At 43.7% G+C, this 19,391-nt stretch overlaps 1 protein-coding gene across 1 annotated transcript; it reads left to right on the forward strand.

The window, feature by feature from the left end:
• The first annotated feature begins 81 nt into the window (after positions 1-81).
• On the forward strand, positions 82-15,433 carry SUB1 (SUB1 regulator of transcription). Its single transcript, XM_002714111.5, has 5 exons — positions 82-216; positions 2,665-2,737; positions 7,265-7,387; positions 13,223-13,331; positions 15,109-15,433. The coding sequence occupies exons 2-5, from the start codon at positions 2,666-2,668 to the stop codon at positions 15,186-15,188; spliced, it is 384 nt and encodes a 127-aa protein (XP_002714157.3). The 5' UTR covers positions 82-216; position 2,665; the 3' UTR covers positions 15,189-15,433.
• The last annotated feature ends 3,958 nt before the right edge of the window (positions 15,434-19,391 follow it).

Below are 19,391 nucleotides of genomic sequence, written 5' to 3' on the forward strand. Positions count from 1 at the left end.
CCTTTGTGGCACCTCTTTTGAGAGACCATTCTGGAAGAGAGGCGGTCCCTTTAAGGCCCTGGAAAGGGTCTCGGTGTCGGTTTCCGCGAGGAGGCCACGCCCCGTCACGTGTGCACGGCTCCAGCAGGGCAGGGCTAGAGGCTCTTGGCTGTCGTCACTTCCGCTTCTCTGTCAGTCGCGAGCGAGTAGCAGAGTGTTCGGCCGCAGGGACGGAGCGTGAGTATGCGAGCCCCCCGCCCCCAACCCTTGGTGCCCCGACCCGGCCTACCCCCAACCTTGGACGGCGAGCCGCGAGCAGCCCGCCGCCCTCCGCGTCCCTGCCGGCGGTGGGAAATGGCGGTTCCGGCTGACCTCCCCCCTCCCCGCCTCGGCGTCCGTGAGCCCCCTCCTCCGTCGCCGACCCCCTGCCCGACGCGCCGAGAGCCCCTTCGCGCCCGAGGCCTGCTCCAGCGATGGGAGCAGAGGCGGCGGGCGTGGCGGCTCCGGGCTTCAGGGCGCGGCCGGGCGGGGGCGGGGAGTCGCGGGGAGGGTCCCGCGGACGCCCCCGGGACAATGCGGCTGCGGCCGGGCCCCCGACGGGGACGCGCGTGGGGCCTGTGGCTTGCCCCGTCCTCCTTGCGGCCCCGGCCCCTCGCTGGTGTGTGTTGAGGGGTTCACGGGGGGGGGGGGAGAGCGGCGGCGTCGGAAGGGGGTCGGCGGGGGAGAGGAAGGCAGGGTGGCGGCGCGAGGGGGCAGAGAGCGAGCGCTTCGAGAGGAGAAAATGGCGCTTGGTGCAAGTCCCTCCTCTCCTCACGCCGTCTCCTCCGCACTTCGCTGCCTCCCACGCCCCCTCCGACCGAACCTGTCTCCCCTCGCCCGGGCGGCCGCCAGTCCCGGCTTCTAGCAGCTTCCTGGCAGGAGCGAGTCCCTCCCCCGCCTTGGCGCTTTCCACGCCGGTGTGGCACCGAGTCCCTGTGCCCTTCTGTCCTAGTTCATTTTCACCTCGTTTTTCTTGATCCTCCCTGAGCCGGCAGGCAAGGACCAAGGGTCCTCCCCCCACTTCTCGTTTAAATTGCGTTTTGTGTGTATTCTGTGAGAACGTTCTTAATGAATTGCCTGTCCCACCATTTTTTGGAACAGTAAAGCCGCTCATTACATTAAAAAAAAAAAGTGTATTACTGAAAGTTCGAAGAACTGGGCTTAGTTGCCGTTACCTTGTTGTTACCTTATTTAGATTAAATAGGAGGTGGGAGTTTGAAATGATCTTAGGCCTCCAGGCAGCTATTACTAAACGGTGATAGTTGGGCTAGACCATTTTAAAGTGAAAAATATATGTTCGACTTGATTACCTTTTCAAAAAAGGCATTTTGGCAGTTAAAGTAGCAGCTGGCGTAAAAAAAAAAAAAGATCTAAATTTGTTTTGTAGACTAGGTTGTAAAAATGGAGCAGTAAAAGGAAAAAAAAAAATGTACCAGCTGTGCTTTGGATGTCGCTGTTCCTCTCTGAATTTACTCTTCTGGTCTTCAAGCAGTTGCCGGTTAAAATCAACATGGCTGAGTTGGGCTGATTTGGGCTTTTTGAATTTCATGGCCAGGATTGGGATGGCCCACTTCTTTTACCTTGACCTCTTATTGTGGAACACGTTCAATGCCAGGGCCTGCACAAGTTTAGTCTAGAGAGCTGGATTTTGATTTTTTTTTTTCTAAAAGGAAACTGAAGCCTTTCCCCCTTCCAGACATTCAGAGTTTGTCTTTATTAGGCCCTTAGTGGCATACAGAAATTAATAGGACCCATTCTCTTCTGAGATGGGGAAAGCAAAAGCTAAATTGAGAATTGGCGCTTTAGCACCTGGTATTGAGTGCCTTGCAAAGGCGGGCTCACGGGCCTGGAGTTTCTTACAACTGGGGCTGAGGTTTATTGATAGTGCTCTCCTTCCCCTTGGCAGTAAAGTCCAGTTGCAAGTAAAGTACTGGGCTGTGAACCTCTCTGGGGAGGAACTGGGAAACTGGATGGTACCAGTCGCTCTCATAAATAGATTCTTCATGATTTAAAATGATATTCAGGAGTAGAAAATAAGTGTAAAATGGACTGAATCACTCTGAGTTAATATGTAACATTGTGAACTCTGAAATAATACCTGTTATTTTGATGATATGGCCAAAAAGTCAAAATTAACATAAGAAATAGGAGGAAAAGTCATTATGACAAAGTTAATTAGATACCGCATCAGCATTGTATAGCTATTCCCCCTGTTGTACGAATAAATTCCTTGCAGTGAATAATTCTACATTAGTTTCTGCTGTCATTAGAACTATGAAGCACCACTGAGTGAAATTGTTTGTGTTTCTTTGGGTTTTAACAGTAAATGTTAGCAGCTGCTTTCTTACGATCACCCTACCCATAAACTGCTAACCCCACTAAAGTGAAGTATAAAAAGATCCATGGGCTTTGAGGTGGGAATGTGAGTGTGAATGTTCTCTTTCCTCACTGGTTCACAATATTTTACTGTTATTTGCAACTTAGGAGAGTGTAGATTTAAAGCTTGTGCTCAGCAGAATGATCTGTGTATCACAAAGTGGTAGAATGAACCGTACGGTGTGTCGATGAGTTTTAAATGGGAGGAAGAGCGTAGTTGAGGTAATAGGGCAACTTGTAAATTATTTACACAATACATTTTTCTTTTAGAATGCCTAAGTCAAAGGAACTTGTTTCTTCAAGCTCATCTGGCAGTGATTCTGACAGTGAAGTTGACAAAAAGGTGAGTATTACTACACTCAGTCATTTTTGTCGTACTTGACCCATCAATGTTGCCCACATCTAATCCTGAGGAACAGTGAAAGGCATGCCCGAGTATTTATTTATTTATTTATTTATTTATTTATTTGACAGGCAGAATTAGAAAGGTCTTCCTTTTCTGTTGGTTCACCCCCCAGATGGCCTCTATGGCCGGCGCACTGCGCTGATAAGAAGCCAGGTGCCTCCTCCTGGTCTTCCATGTGGGTGCAGGGCCCAAGGACCTGGGCCATCCTCCACTGCACTCCCGGGCCACAGCAGAGAGCTGGCCTGGAAGAGGAGCAACCAGGACAGAATCCGGCACCCCGACCGGAACTAGAACCCGGGGTGCCGGTGCCGCAGGCAGATGATTAGCCTAGTGAGCCAAAGCACCGGCCCGGCATGCCTGAGTATTAACAGAATCTGGGATGGCAGTGCTTCTGAAAGTGGCTGGCCCTCAGATAGATGTGCTTAGGGTGCTCATGGCACAGCCACACTCACAGGCTCTCCGTTAGCTTTAAATCTGTTGAGAACCCTTAGGACCCCCTAAGTGGCAGAACCACTGCTTTAGACTCTAAGGAAATTGGATTCTAATTAGATCCAGAGTTCCTCGTTGCCATTACTTAGAAGTCTGCCTCATCTGCCGGGCTGCTAGTAGTGTTTGGGCTAAATTACCTGAGGTTTTGAATTTGAGTACCAATTTTGAAAGCCGCCTTACAAGTGGTGTCTGTTCCTGCACACAAGGATTACTGAATTTAGACTTGATACATCTTGATATTTTTGCTTTGATCTGTCACTTTGAGTTAAACTAACACCTAGGAAAGCCAATTTGAAATAACTTACTTAGAATAAGCTTTTTGTGTATTAGAAGACAACAGTGCTATAAACTCTTCATTCCGCTTAATCGAGCATCTCAGTGGAGCATAACTGAGCGTCTCATGTGTGGTCAGGACTTCCTTTCACAAACAGCTGTCGCTTATCATGTGTGGGTTTACATGTATCCTAGAAGTAGAATAAATTGGTTGTATGCTTTCTAGTTAAGGTATCTCCTTTCTGAGAAGCAAGTAATTGGCTGTAGAGATCTGTAGTTTTTAAAAAAGATTTATTTATTTGAAAGGCAGAGTTACAGTGAGGCAGAGGTGGAGAGAGAGAAAGAGGTTATCCATCTACTGGTTCATTCCCCAAATGGTCACAACAGCTGGAGCTGGGCTGATCTGAAGGCAGGAGCTTCTTCCGAGTCTCCCATGTGGGTGCAGTGGCCCAAGCACTTGGGCCATCTTCCACTGCTTTCTTAGGCCATAGCAGAGAGCTGGATCGGAAGTGGAGCAGCCAGGTCTAAAACTGGGGCTCATATGGGATGGCAGCTAGCAGGCGGAGGCTTAGCCTACTACGCCACAGGGCCTGATCTGTGGTTTCTGAAAGTTTATCCTAAAGCAGCAGGCCCTCTATCTTCTTTCTTTCTTTTTTTTTTCTTTCTTTTTTTTTTTTTTTTGCTACCAAACTTTAGTTAGCAGTGTTAACTGGAAGAAAAGAGTGCTTACGGGAGGGTTGGGAAGTTGGGACCAGTAAGTATAAAGACAGTGTCATCTGGAAGCTTGCTAAAAGACTTAAGAGAGCACATGTTGTTGCACAACTGAAGAATTCTTCATTTTTTTCTTTGCACCTGGTATAGCATTTGAATGCATTCATGGAATACATTCATATTGAACTTTTATGTGCCAGGCATGCGCCAGTCCACAGGGAATACTTGGATATTGATTTATAGAATAATTGCTTTTTACTCACTGAGCTAAGTTTTGCTGTTTGTCCCAAATAGTTATTCCTAAAATACATCTTATGGTTTTCATCCCATGTTTTGCATATATATATATATTTGTGTGTAATGTTTTACCTAGCTTCATCTAATTTAGTACACTAAGTTAGTAACATTAAAATATTCATACTTTCTCCTCTAAGAAGGAGCATGACTGCCCTCTACTGTTTGGGTTGGGAAGTCTCATGGTTTTATGCACTCCAGAGAATGAGGCTGTATTAGAATAGTGCTTTCACACTGTTGTGACTTGGAATGCTAGTCAGACAGATTGCTGTGTGTCTTTAGTGAGTTTTTGTGATGGGGAAGTTTCTTGATTTGTTGATTTCCTGTACAGAGTAGCTTTCTTCAGTGTTGCCTAATCATAAATTCCTTAAGCCATTTTAAATGCCTTTTGGAATATTCATGTCCTAGAAATGTAGTAAGTTGATCGTAGGTTGCCTGACTAGTGTGTCTGCTTTGTAAAATGTAAGTCATTGACTCACTTCAGTAGACCTGTGGATCCAAAATTTATTCAAAAGCAGCAGTGCTCTTTTTTCTTTCTCTTGTAAAGAAATCTTAAGTGGGGGTGGGGGGACAGCATTTGTCACAGTGATTAATTAAGACACTACTGGGATGCCCACTTTCCATATCAGAGTGCCTGGTGGGAGTCCTGGCTCCACTTCCAGTTGATTTCGGCTTCCAGCTAATGCATACCCTGGGAGGCAGCAGGTGATGACTAAAGTACTTGAATCCCTGCCTTACATGTAAGGGACCTGGATTGAGTACTGATTCCTGGTTTTGGCTTGGTCTAGCCTGGGCTTTTGCAGCTTTTGGGGGAGTGAATCAGCAGGTGGAGCAAGTAAATTTAAAAGAGCCTGCATCGTGGCACAGTGAGTCTGCAATGCCAGCATTCTGTATCGGAGCACTGGTTCAAGGTCCCTGGCTGCTCAGCTTCTGATCAGGCTCTGTTAGCGAGCCTGGGAAAGTGATGGAAGATGGTCCAAGTGCTTGAGCCCCTGTCACCCATGTAGTAGCCACTTACAGAGCTCTGGGCTCTTGGCTTTGGCTCAGAACAGCTCGGGCTCTTGTGGCCATTTGGGGAGTGAACCATCAAATGAAGATCAATCCCTCCCTCCCTCTCTCGCCCCCCCCCCCCCCATAAATCTATCAGCTTTTTAAAAATATTTTTATTTGAAAGGTAGTGTTACAGAGAGAGCTAGAGGCAGAGAGAGAGAGATTAATCTTTAATCCACTGGTTTATTCCCCAAATGGCCATAACAGTCAGGACTGGGCCAGGCTGAAGCCAGGAGTTTCATTTGGGTCTCTTATTGTGGGTGCAGAGGCCCAAGCACTTGGGGCATTTTCTGCTGCTTTCTCAGGTGCATTAGGAGGGAGCTGGATGGGAACTGGAGCAGCCAGTCCTCGAACTAGCCCCCATAGTGGGTACTGGTGCTGCAGGTAGTGGCTTAACCCTCTGTGCCACAGCGCCAGCCCCAATAAATCTTTAAAAAATTAAAATACAAAAAAAGCAATGGAGCCTTTTTGGAATCAATTTTTTTTTTTTTTTAAAAGATTTATTTATTTGAAAGGTAGAGTGACAGAGAGGCAGAGAGAGCTTCCTTTTGGTGGTTTACTCCCCAAATGGCTGCAGCAGCTAGAACTGGCTCACATGGGTGCAGGGGCCCAAAGATTTGGGCCGTCTTCCCACTGCTGTCCTAGGTGTATTAGAGGGAGCTGCATTGGAAATGGAGCAGCTGGGACCTGCACTGGCACTCATTTGAAATGTGTTTTATCCTTAGTTATGTGTGCACATCTCTTTTAAAGATTTATTTATTTATTTGAAAGAGTTGCACAGAGAAAAGGAGAGGCAGAGAGAGAGAAGTCTTCCACCTTCTGGTTCACTCCTCAGTTGGCTGCAATGGCTGGAGCTGGGCCAATCTGAAGCCAGGAGGCAGAAGCGCCTTCAGGTCTCCCATGTGGGTTCAGGGGCCCAAGCACTTGGGCCATCTTCTACTGCTTTCCCAGGCCACAGCAGAGAGCTGGATTGGAAGTGGAGCAGCTGGGAATTGAACCGGCACCCATATGGGCTTTACCCATGATGCCACAGCGCTGGCCCCTGTGTGCACATTTTTTAAGAGTTAGTGAGGGGCGCCGGATTCTGTCCTGGTTGCCCCTCTTCCAGGCCAGCTCTCTGCTGTGGCCCGGGAGTGCAGTGGAGGATGGCCCAAGTGCCATCCCCATGGGAGACCAGGGGAAGCACCTGGCTCCTGGCTTCGGATCAGTGTGGTGCGCCGGCCGCAGCGGCCATTGGAGGGTGAACCAACGGCAAAGGAAGACCTTTCTCTGTCTCTCTCTCTCACTGTCCACTCTGCCTGTCGAAAAGAAAAGAAAAGAAAAGAAAAAAGAGTTAGTGAGTGAGCTTCCATCCTCTGGTTCACTCCCTAGATGGCGATGGTGGGTGGCACTGGGCCAGGCTGAAGCCAGGAACCTGGAGCTTCATCTTACTGTCTCATGTGGGTGATTGGGCCCCAAACACTTGGACCACCTTCTGATGCTTTTCCAAGGCACATTAACAAAGACCTGAATGGGAAGTGGAGCAGCTGGGACATGAACCGGTGCCCATATGGGATTCTGGCATTGCAGATGGCAGCTTTATCTGCTGAGCTACAATGTTGGCTTCATGTGCATGTTTTAACCATGTTCTTGCTTTTTTCTTTAAAGTTAAAGAGGAAAAAGCAAATTACTTCAGAAAAACCTGTGAAGAAGCAAAAGACTGGTGAGACCTCAAGAGCTCTGTCGTCTCCCAAACAGAGCAGCAGCAGCAGAGATGATAACATGTTTCAGGTAAAGTTAGTTGTTTTCTTAGAGCCAGAGGATTACCTGGCTTGATCTGAGGAGTATTGAAAGTACTTTTATCTGATATCAGTGATAAGTTTGTGTTTTGTAATCCTCTAGTTACTAAAATATGAAGCAAGTTAGTAGAAGTTAAAGTTATATGATGCTGGACTGTTGTTACAATCTAAAAGCCTATTGGTTTGCTGAATTTAAAACAATGCAAATTTGAATGCTATATTCAAATGATTCAGGACTAGATGTTCAGACAGCAGTTTGGTGGAGGTGGGTGGGATGTTGGGCTATGAGATAGGATAGGCTGTTACTTTAGGGGAAGCAGTAATATGACCTGCCTAATTTTGGGCTGATAAGAAACAGAAAATGGGAAGGGGGTTGAATAGATAAAAGTAATGAGAGATTTAATGAAATCATCTAAAGACGGTGAGTGTGGCTTCTGGTTTCTTGACCTTGTTTCAAGGAGACCTTAGTGTCACTAGAAGGTGGCTTTACGAGGGTAGAGGCATTAGGGATCAGTGGATCCTGATGAGATTGTAGGCTTTATTTGTGTGGTGATAGATTAGATTGTTTTCCCAAAAAAGAAACAGATGCCTATAAAGATACTGGTGTGGAAGAATGGACTAGAGAAATTAAGCAGGAAGTGAAGTGTGAACTTGATTGTACATGAGATGAAATGAATGGAGCGTTTCCTGTGGTACCTAGACTTGTCTGGGAAGTGTTCCTGTGGGACCATTAGCATGATTGACGGAAGTCTTCAGCTGTAGTCAGAAGAAGAAAGGGGCAGATGAAGGTATGTGTTAGGTGATGGAGGACGGAAGGGAAAAGGGTCGTAGATCAAGACAAAATGGTGAAAGAAAATGTGAACAGCAGTAGGATCTAGAAAAGGATAAGTTTCAAAGAGGCATAAAGTATTAGTTGAAGATGAAAGGTAGTACAGAATGAAACTACATTTATTTTATTGGAAAGTGAGGCCAGCTTGTGTAGAGTGAACTTTGAAAAGGCCATGGGGAAGAATGGAATTATAAGATGTTTATCTTGGTGCAAAAACTTGAAATGCGTAGCTTTTTTCATAATGTGGTTTTTCCATGTGCTTTTTGAATATTCCTTTTATTTATTTATTTTTCAACATCTGATGGCCTTGAAGGGCAGAATGCCAGAATTAAGGTGGAATAGCAAATGGAAGTTGGGTTTTTTATTTTTTTATTTTTTGACAGGCAGAGTGGACAGTGAGAGAAAGAGACAGAGAGAAAGGTCTTCCTTTGCCGTTGGTTCACCCTCCAAGGGCCGCCGCGGCCGGTGCACCGCGCTGATCCGATGGTAGGAACCAGGTACTTCTCCTGGTCTCCCATGGGGTGCAGGGCCCAAGGACTTGGGCCATCCTCCACTGCACTCCCGGGCCACAGCAGAGAGCTGGCCTGGAAGAGGGGCACCCAGGACAGAATCTGGCGCCCCGACCGGGACTAGAACCCGGTGTGCTGGTGCCGCAAGGCGGAGGATTAGCCTAGTGAGCTGTGGCGCCAGCCGAAGTTGGTATTTTTACTCTTGCTTTTTTATTTGCTTTGTTTTGCTTCCAGATGCAGAGTGTTTAGCTAATGGCTTTAAATCCTCTGAATTTTGCTTGTATAATTTAGAGGAACTAGGGACAGACTTGGTTAATTTGATGGAAACAAATAAATATATGTAAGGAAAATCTATGAAAGAGTCCTCATTGCTTTGCTTACTATATTTTGTCTTTTTCTCTGGCTCTGTCAGATTTTTTGTTGCAGTTATGAACCAAGTAGATGCAGTGTAGTTTCATGGAATTTATGGAAGCAGAAATCACACAAATATATAATTGTGACAAGGGCTGAGAAGTTTTAACAAGATGGATCATTATGACAGAGTAGCTGTTCTGGGAATCTCTTACCAAAGAAGTGGCATTTATAGCTTCAGACTTGGAGGAGGAGCCAGCCATGCCAAGTGTATGGGTGAGGGAGGTACTTTGAAGTAGAGAGATTTGTGTCATGGGCTCGCTTGTGTTAATAGCTTCAAGTGGGAAATAGCGTGAATAGTGTAGGTATTACAAAGCTGTTGGTTGGAGCCCCAGAAGTCTGCTGAGTCGAGGTGGGAATGCCGTTGGGTGAGGGGAGAGCAGCTCTTTTGGGGCCTTGCTGTTGGGAGACCATGTTTATCAGTTTGTGGTTTTCCTAAGCACAGTGGGAAGCTATTATAAAGGCAGAATGAAATTTAAAATCAGCAAGAGGATATTTTTTCCTTTCATGGGCTTTCTTCCCATGTAGAATGACTGGCTGCTGTGGAACATTTTTATTATGTTTATAAGTATTTTCAGGGCAAATATCTGCGGCTTTTCTCTGCTGAGTACTGTTCTTTGGAGGCCTGCATCTATGGCATTATAACATATTGTATCTTACTCATTTCATTCCCTAATTCTGTAGGTTAAGAACTAGGAATCTCAGATTCTGTTCTGTTCTATTAAGAGTAGTTTGGAGAAAACCAAATCTGTTTTTAGGGGAATAGTTTTCTCATCTCTTCCTCCAAAAAATGATTTTTTTAGTTCTTTTTAATATTACTTTCATCTACTTGAAAGGCAGAAGGGAGAGCAAGAAAAGGGCAAGGTCACTCCCCAAATGCCAGCAACAGCCAAGCCCAGAAAAGGCCAAAGCCAGGAGCTTGAACTCCATCCAGGTCTCCCACATGGGTGGCAGGAACCCAAGTACCTAAGCCATCATCTGCTTCTAAAATGCATGAGCAGGAGTGCTAGAGCAGAAGGGAGGAGCCAGGACTCAAACTGGGACTCCAGATGTTATGCAGGTATCCCAAGGAGCCATTTCACTGGCCTTCTGCACGTGCCCATCCCCAGCTTCAGTTCTTAAAGCCCTCATTTGGAGTCATTCCTAAGCCTCCTTGGGTAATTTGACACTTCACTTTTTTTTTTTTTTTTGATTTATTTATTTGAAAGGAAGAGTTAGGGAGAGATGAGAGATCTTTCATCCACTCGTTTGCTCCCAAATGCCACAACAGCTAGGGCTGCACCAGACTGAAGCCAGGAGCCAGGTGCTTCTTCCTCCTGATCCTTGTGGGTCCTCCGCTGCCTCCCCAGGCACATTAGCAGGGAGCTGGATCAGAAGTAAGCAGCTGGTACTCAACCGGTGCCTGTATGGAATGCTGGCATCCCAGGTGGTGGCTGGGAGGAATGTAGACTTTATTTTCAAAGTGGCTTTCATAGATCTAACCGTGTAGGCATTCTAAGAGAAGTATTTTTGTTACTTTGGCATTTTCCTTAAAATGATTTTTTATTTTTTATTTTTTAATTTATTAGGTAGAGTTACACAGTGATAGAGATAGATAGAAAGGTCTTCCTTCCATTGGTTCATTCCCCAAATGGCTACTACGGCTGGTGCTGCACCGATCCGAAGCCAGGAGCCAGGTGCTTCTTCCTGGTCTCTCAGGTGGGTGCAGGGGCCCAAGCACTTAGCCCATCCTCCACTGCCCTCCCAGGCCATGGAAGAGTGCTGGACTGGAAGAGGAGCAACCAGGACTAGAACCCGGTGTCCATATGGGATGCCAGCGCTGCAGGCGGAGGATTAGCCATGTGAGCCACGGTGCCAGCCCGAAATGATTTTTTTTTTTTTTTAAAGATTTATTTGAAAGAGTTACACAGAGAGAGAAGGAGAGGCAGAGAGAGTCTTCAGTCTGCTGGTTCACTCCCCAGATGACCACAATGGCCAGAGCTGCTGATCCAAAGCTAGGAGCCAGGAACTTCTTCCAGGTCTCCCGCGTGGGTGCAGGGCCCAAGGACCTGGGCCATTCTCCACTGCTTTCCCAGGCCATTAGCAGAGAGCTGGATTGGGAGTGGTGTAGCCGGGACTTGAACCAGCATCTGCTGGTGCTGCAGGCTGGGGCTTTAACCCACTGCGCCACAGCACTGGTCCTGGTTGGTTATACTAGATTTTAAGTAGCTTAGAGTACATTAGAGTACATTGATTATGTAATATTAAAAGAGGCCTTCATTTTTTTACTTAAAATGACCAAGAATATGCTTTGAAGACAGCTCGTACAGTGCAGAACTTTTGCTAGATCATCAGATGTTAGAATCTTTGAGGACCTAGGTTATAACTCTGTCAAAACCAAATAAATCTAGGAACTGAATAGACGGGAAGTATTGGCTAGTAGCTATAAGACAGGATTTTTAAAAAGACTTTATTTATTTGAAAGGCAGAGTAACAGTGAAAGAGAAGTAAATGAACTATTTTCTGTCTGCTGGTTCACTCCCTGTTGCTTGTGATAGGACTGGGGCAGGCCAAAGCCAGGAGCCTGGGACTCCATCCAGGTCTCCCCCATGGGTAGTTAGGGACCTAAGCACTGGGGCCATCATATGCTGCTGCTCAGATGCGTTATCATGAAAGTGAATGGAAGTGGAGGAGCTGGGACTTGAACTGGCATTCCCTAAAGGATGTGGGCATTCCAGGGGGCAGCTTAGTCTGCTGTACCACAGTGCCTGCTCTAGGATTGTTTTTGTTCAAACTGAAAAATCTCTCTCTCTCTGTAACTGCCTTTCAAGTAAATAAATTTAAAAAAATTATTTGTTTAATTTGAGAGAGCAAGCGAGAGAGAATGAATATGAGCACTCTGCTGGGTCATTCCTGAGAGCCCTAAACAGCTCAGCCAGGAATGTGGAACTTAATCTGGGTCCCACATTATTGGCAGGGACCACGTAGAGTTGCAGTACTTGAACATCGTTTGCTGCCTCTTGGGGTGCACATTAACAGGAAGCTGGAATCGGGAGTAGAGCCAGGACTTGAACCGAACCCAGGTGCTCCAGTATGGTATGCACTTTTTCATTCTTCAGTGGATGGACATTTGTGGTGTTTTCTCTTGGCTATTGTGAATAATGGTCCTCTAAACATGGCTGTTCAGTATTCCTTGGAGATTGTGCTGTCTAGGTATTTTTCGACATGCAGTCATGCACCACATAACAATGTTTTGGTTAGCAGACTATTGACATGAAGATAGTCCTATAAGGTTATATCACCTAGTGACATTGTAGCCAGCTTAGTTTATGTAAGTTCTTGTACACTATGATCCCATGATGAAATAAACTAGCAAGTTATTCATCGGTTCAGGGACCCAAGGACTTGGGCTGTCTTCCACTGCTTTCCCAGGCCATTAGCAGGGCGCTGGATCAGAAGTGGAGCAGCCAGGATTCAGCTGGTACCCACATGGGATGCTGGCACTACAGGCAGCGGCTTTACCCACTGTACCACAAAGCCGGCCTATGTAGTTCTTTTTTCTAGTTTTTGAGGAACTGCCGTACTATTTTCCATGCTAGTTGTATTTTTTTTTTTAACTGATGATGTTTGTAAATGTAAAAATGAAAGTGTGAGGTACTTTATATTTTAAGATTTATTTATTTACTTGAGAGGCAGAATTAACAGGCGGAGGGAAAGAGAGAAGTCTTCCACACTGGTTTACTCCTCAAATGGCCTCAACAGCCAGAGCTGGGCTTATCTGAAGCCAGGAGCTTCCTTGGGGGTCTCTTACATGAGTGCCAGGACCCAAGCACTTGGGCCATCTTCTGCTTTCTGAAGCCATCAGCAGGGAGCTGGATGGAAAGTGGAGCAGCTGGGACTTGAACTGGCGCAAATATGGGGTGCTGGAACTGCAGGCAGATGCCTAATCTATGCCACAGCTCCAGCCTCAAGGTGTTTATATTTTTGATACTGAAAAATCATTTTCATGGTTATAAGTAGATTGAGCATGCAGCATGTTGGTGAATATAAATGCACAACGGTGAAAGGAACAACTTTTTATGTTTTTGCTTCTTTTCAGATTGGGAAAATGAGGTACGTCAGTGTTCGGGACTTCAAAGGGAAAGTTCTAATTGATATTCGAGAGTACTGGATGGATCCAGAAGGTGAAATGAAACCAGGGAGAAAAGGTGAGGTTGCTTTCTTGAATTAGATTCTAAAGCTGAGACTTAATTAAAATCTACCTTACTTGAAATTGTTGGCAGGGACATGGGGTAGGGAAGAACCTTGTGCATCTGATTATCTTTTATTATAAATGATACTTAACTTTTTTTTAATGAGATGCCTCAAAAGATAAGATTAAAACCAAGAAAACACATCCCCATTATCACTCCTAACTGGTTATTAATTTGCTTGAGTGTACATTTCTTTGTAAAGTTATAGCAGTTTTCAGATGCACTATCTGGGAAGTTGGAAAATCAGGAATAGAAGGTTCTGTTCATACTGTTTCCTATAGATGAAACTCAAAAACCTGTTCTTTAGGAGAGTATCCTTCAAGTGAGTCTCTGGCCTCCTTCCCTTTGGGCTTCATTCAGTCCCAAGCCTGAATATTCACAAATACCTAGAGAACATTTTTTTAAAAAGATTTATTTATTTTATTATTTAAATGGCAGAGTTAGAGGGAAAGAGATTCCATTTGCTGGTTTACTCCACAGATGGTTACAACAGCCTGTGCTGGGCTCCATCCAAGTCTCCCACATGGATGACAGGGGCCCAGGCATTCTGGCTGTCCTTCCTCACTTCCCAGGTCTGTGAGCAGGGAGCTGGATGGGACTTGAACTGGTGCTCACATGAGATGCTGGCATTGCAGGCAGTGGCCTAACCAGCTGTGCCAAAACGCTGGCCCCTGGACAGCATGTTTGAGCCAACCTGATTTTGTGTGTTTGGTTAGTTGCTTCAGCTCTAGATTAGTCCTTTGCTGATGAAAAAAATGTCTCCCTATTTAGTTTTATTCTGTCTTCCTATCAGTTTGAAAGCTATTACTGTTTGCTTCATGCAGTTTCCAGGTTTACTAAACTGAATCTTTGTGTGTGTTCCTACCCTTCTGCGTTTTCTTGTTGAGTTCACTTTTGGCTTGACCATTAATATTGTTCCAGAGTGGCCAGTGGGAGGTTTTTTTGTTTTTCAAAACATTTACTGAAACAATTTGGTTAACTTTAAAACCCTTCTCAGGTTGTCTTGATGAATTCATTCTCCTTTTCAACTTCATGGCCACCCAGCAGTTTTCTGTAAAATATGTTAATTCGAATGTTTACTGATGTGTTGGGTGATGGGCTAAGTTCTTTAATCACATTGCCTGATTTACTAATGTATACAACATGTTGATGTGTAAGTACCATTTTATATAAGAAACCGAGGCTCAGAAGGTAGTGTGAAAAAAATTTAAGGTCCTTCAGTTAGTGATCGTGAGGCTGGGATTTGAACCCTGACAGCATGACTGTAGAATGTACTTTCACCCACTACATTCTAAGAAGTCCTCTATGTCCAAGCTGGAATGAGCGCTTCTGAAAGGCCTCAGTGCATTTACTGTAAATGCCTGTGGAATGGAAAGTTAGGGCAGACAGGGGGACTGATTGGATATGACAAATCTGTGCCCAACCACCACTTTGCCTGCTGCTTGGCGGGTCTTTCTGGAATGTATCTTCAAGTTGACATTTTGTTCTCATTGATTGTAATTAGCATTATGCAGGATGTACTGTGGGAGGTAAAGCTAGATGCAAGCTTGATCTGCTTGGGGAATTCTGATGAATCTAGTATAACAAATGTGAGGGATTTGACTGTTAAATATGATAGCATTGTGCCATTCAAAATGTTATTTTGATAAAATGGTATTTTAGTTGGAAATATAAAAATTCTCAAGAAAGCTTGAGTAGATTTTCAAGTTGAATCTTCAAACTTTTCTTTCAGGCATTTCTTTAAATCCAGAGCAGTGGAGCCAGCTGAAGGAACAGATCTCTGACATTGATGATGCAGTAAGAAAACTGTAAACCTGAGCCATACGATACCTGTGACGTCTTAGTTGTTTTACTCTGTCTTTTTACATTGGCTTTTGTTTTCTAAATGTTGTTTTCCAAGCTGTTGTATATTTGGATTGCAGAACACTTTGTAAGACAAATACTTTTTTTTTATGTGCATTATTAAAAATGTTCTGAGTGAAGCTAATTGTCAACTTTATTAAAGATCGCTTTGTGCCCACCTAGTGTAAAATAAAATCAAGTAATCACAATCTTAACTGTGGTGGCCTTTTTTGATCAGACATTTGGTACTATTTAAGGCCAAAAGGAACAGTTTTATAGACCTTTTAGTTTTAACTCAGCTTTTACATTAACAAGGATACTTTGTTCAGTTTTTAAACTTTTGATTTGTGGAATCTGTACTTTATCTTCTTTTCCAATGAAATGTCTAGATTTGTTTTGACTTTCTACCCCAATGATACTTCACTTCCATTTTTCTCCTTTATTCCATTTTCCTTTAATAACAACTCTCTTCATGTTCAGTTTTTATTTTTCTCTTTGATGTTCTTGACTATATTTTGCTGATTTGGAAAGTCAGTGAAATTGTCAAAAATATTATCTCAGTAAGGTACTTAATTAAAATATATGAGGACTACAATCACTAAATCTACTGTATTAAATATTAGCAGATAATTGGTAACAGGGCTTGTATGAGAACGTCGAATAAGTGTATGTCATTACCCATAGCGCTGTATGTAGTATCTTACTGCTTAGTCTGCAGAAAATATTGACTTAGATGTCAGGTTTGCTTTCACCTAGTTAATGTTTGCCGTGGGATGATGTCTGTAAAATCAGATACTGTTAAATAGACTAGGATTTAATAAAAATTGTGAAAGCTTACTGCCCTAACATTTTATTTTCTAACATTTAGTATGGATTATGTGTATGTAGCCAGAGATGGCACTGAGCTTTACTGTCAGGGTAGGTGATGAGGTCAGTTGTTAGGGGAAAGAGCATTTAAAGCCTATACTTGGATTTTTGGTCTTTGTTTCAGCAGACTTGATTATTTTAGACTTGCTGAGTTTTGGCAGACAGTTGTAAGTGGTTTTCATTTAACTGTATTGATGAAACACTACAGATTGAGGCACAGATGTCAGGGGCTTTGCGCAATAAATGGGGCATGGTGTGCCTTAGGAGAAGAATGTAAAGGCAACAGTAACTGAAAGTAAAGGAGGTGGCAGTGAAGAGGAAGAATTCTCAAACCAGATGTTAGATATGTGTTATTTTGAGATTTTGATAACATTGATGGAACGTAATTCTAGATAGAACAGTAAAACTTAGGTTTAAACACACGGAAAACATTGTTGACAGATTATTTATGGTAGCAAATCTCAAATGGTTACTGCCATCAACTAAGGGCTGCCGTATCAGAGGGTTGACCTGTTTTGCTACCAGGTTTGAGTCCTTTGTCTGAAGCATTGTGGTGTAGAATTACCAAGGACTTCAGTTTGAAACCATCTGCCAGCCCACACAGAATTTTTTTTTTTTTTTGTGATAGTTTTTTAAAAAAATTCAGTTAACCTTTTTATTGTATCTAGCAGTAACTGGTAGTTACAAATTGGTGAAAATAAAGACATCCTTGTTCTGGAAGTTTAGCCTTCATCAAATAATAGGTACCAAAGTGTTCAAAATACTGTACATATTTTAGATGAATGATTCTTGATTGATAATCCCCTCCCCCTCTTATTTGGGAATATGTGTGTGTCCTATAAACTTAATTGAAAGATTTGTAAATGAGCTCTTATTTTTGGCACACAGAATGGGTTGGTAGAACACAGAATTTTGATTTTGATGTGGATGGAGAGGGAATAATGGGTAACTTACCTAGGTTTATATGAATTTAGGGGAGTATACATTTTGAAACAATCTGCTAATAACAGATGGTGCTGAAATCTATTTCCTAGGATTTTTCTAGCTGTTTAGCACTATATTATAAAACCTTCATATAAGGAATGTTTCTCTGGCACAGTTGTGTAAGTTAACTGCTAAGTTCATGTAAATACACTATTGGATATGCAGTATGTCAAAATTCATAATCTGTAGGAAAGGGAGAGAGCTGGGTTAAAAGAAGAGACTAACTTGTACAGGAAAGAGAACATAGAGTACTTTGGTTTTCTGTTGAAACTTTATATGTCCTTGCTAAGATTTCTCCCAGCAAGAAGGGTGGTCGTTCTCAAGCATGGGTGTTTATTTTGCAGTGTCTAAGTGAATTCAGTTGATGTCAGTATTCAGGCTTTGTCCTTAATATATTCAGTAGCAGGGCTTTCTCATGGGTTTTTCCCCTCACTGGTTTTTAAAATATAAATGGCATTGACCAACGATAAAAACTCTGTAATGTAATTTGATTCTCTTTTCGTTTGCTGTATAAATGCCTAAGAAATTCTTCTGAAGAATTTGCCTGCCTCATTAGCTATTCAAGAAGGTGTGATGATATAAAATGGTTAGAAACAAAGTGTAGAGGGGAAAAATGAAAGACAATTACGTCATCCTGACTTAGCTATTGAGAAAAGAGAAAAATTGGGTATTAAAAGTTTGAAATTTTAAAGTACTAATATCTCTTGAAATTGTGATTTACTTTTTATGGAAATAATACAGTGAAACACTTTTTTTTTTTTTAAAGACATGTTTTCAAGATAAACTCTAGGGTAAACATGCACAACACAGTCACAATATGTTATTCCGTCATTGTGGAATGCCTGTATGCTTTGTTGGTACATCTTCCATGGAGATGTCATTGACTATAGTACTCAACCTGTGAATATTTTAAATGTTGAAATAAAAATAAGAAATATGCCCTCTGTGTTATCCCACTTTGACCAACTGAGGTTGAATGGATGGCTTATCTGGTGAATGAGTTCTGCTAACAAACAGAATGCTTTCTGTGTGAATGCTTCGGAGTATGAGTTAGGCTTAGAGTATTACATCTTCTGAGGCCCTCGGGACTGGGGCCATGGGGCTGTGTTTTTCCATCTGCCGCACTCTACAAGGGCTTTGCAGTCTGATTTCTTGGTGTACGCAACTGTATAGTGCACTCCTTTGAGTATTTTCAAACTTAAAGTCTCATTTTTGTCCTCATTATTTTTGCTTAGTTATATATTGAGGACTCCTTCAAATTTCTGTTAATGAACTTACAAGAGATTCATGGAAAGCTGCTTTATGACTTAATTCCACTTTCAACTATAAATTTGCTTTCAGTAAAAAAATGTACTCAAATTCAGTCATGGTGGGGTTTGGCACAGCAGTTAAGACACTGCTTGGGGCACCCACGTCCATATTGGACGGATTGCCGTGGTTTGAGTCCTGGCTCGGCTTGCACCTTCCTGCTAATGTACCCCCTAAAAGGTGGCAGACGATGGCTCTAGGGCTTGGTTCCCTGCCACCCTTGTGAGATACTCATTGACTTCCCAGTTCCTGACTGATGTGGAGGGATTTGGGGAGAGAACATTGAAGATCTAGCAGAATTAAAATCCAGAAGGAAGAAAAGCTGCTTGGGTTATACAGTATGGGTCAAAGGAGAGAGCTGGATTGGAAGAGGAGCAGCCAGGACTGGAACCGGCGCCCATATTGGGTGCTGGCCCCACAGAGCAGGCCCCTACCAACCTCTCTTTAAGGTCCCTTGGACTGGCTGTGTTCCTTACATAAAGGTAACCTCTGATTCTCTCTGACCCTGTGTGTTCACCTCACTATCCCTGTGGTGTTCCTGTTGTTTGTTGAAATGGTCTCTTGTTAGAGTCTCCAGGAATACAGAACCAGTAGGATAGATGGATGGAAAGAGATGTATGATGGGACTGATTAGGGAAATTGACTCATACAGTAATGGAATGGAACAGTCACAAGAAACACTGAGTGCAAGCTGGAGAACCAAGGCAATCAAGGTGGCGTGGCTCTCTCCAAGTTCAAAGGCCTTGCAACCAGGCCCAAAGCCTGAGACCTGGACTCTGGGGTGGGGGACAAAGGCTGGAGAGCCTGAGTGTGTTGAGCCCCAGGAGAGAAAACATTACTTCACTTTTCTCTGCCTTTTCATTAAGCTGATTGGGTGGTGCTAGCCCGTCTTGGGAGAAGGTGGATCTTCCTTATTCAGCTCACTGCTTCAAATCTCTTCTGGAAGTACCCTCACAGAAATACCCAGCAATAATGCTTTCCTGGCTACCTGAGTACCCTTCATCCAGTCAAGTT

Source organism: Oryctolagus cuniculus, chromosome 14 (assembly GCF_964237555.1).
Source record: "Oryctolagus cuniculus chromosome 14, mOryCun1.1, whole genome shotgun sequence".
Classification (NCBI taxonomy): domain Eukaryota; kingdom Metazoa; phylum Chordata; class Mammalia; order Lagomorpha; family Leporidae; genus Oryctolagus; species Oryctolagus cuniculus.

Coding starts and splice junctions, on each gene's coding strand:
- SUB1 (XM_002714111.5), top strand. CDS start 2,666: ATGCCTAAGTCAAAGGAACTTGTTTCTTCAAGCTCATCTGGCAGTGAT. Junction 7,388..13,222: donor GAGATGATAACATGTTTCAG/GTAAAGTTAGTT, acceptor GCTTCTTTTCAG/ATTGGGAAAATGAGGTACGT. Junction 13,332..15,108: donor AATGAAACCAGGGAGAAAAG/GTGAGGTTGCTT, acceptor CTTTTCTTTCAG/GCATTTCTTTAAATCCAGAG.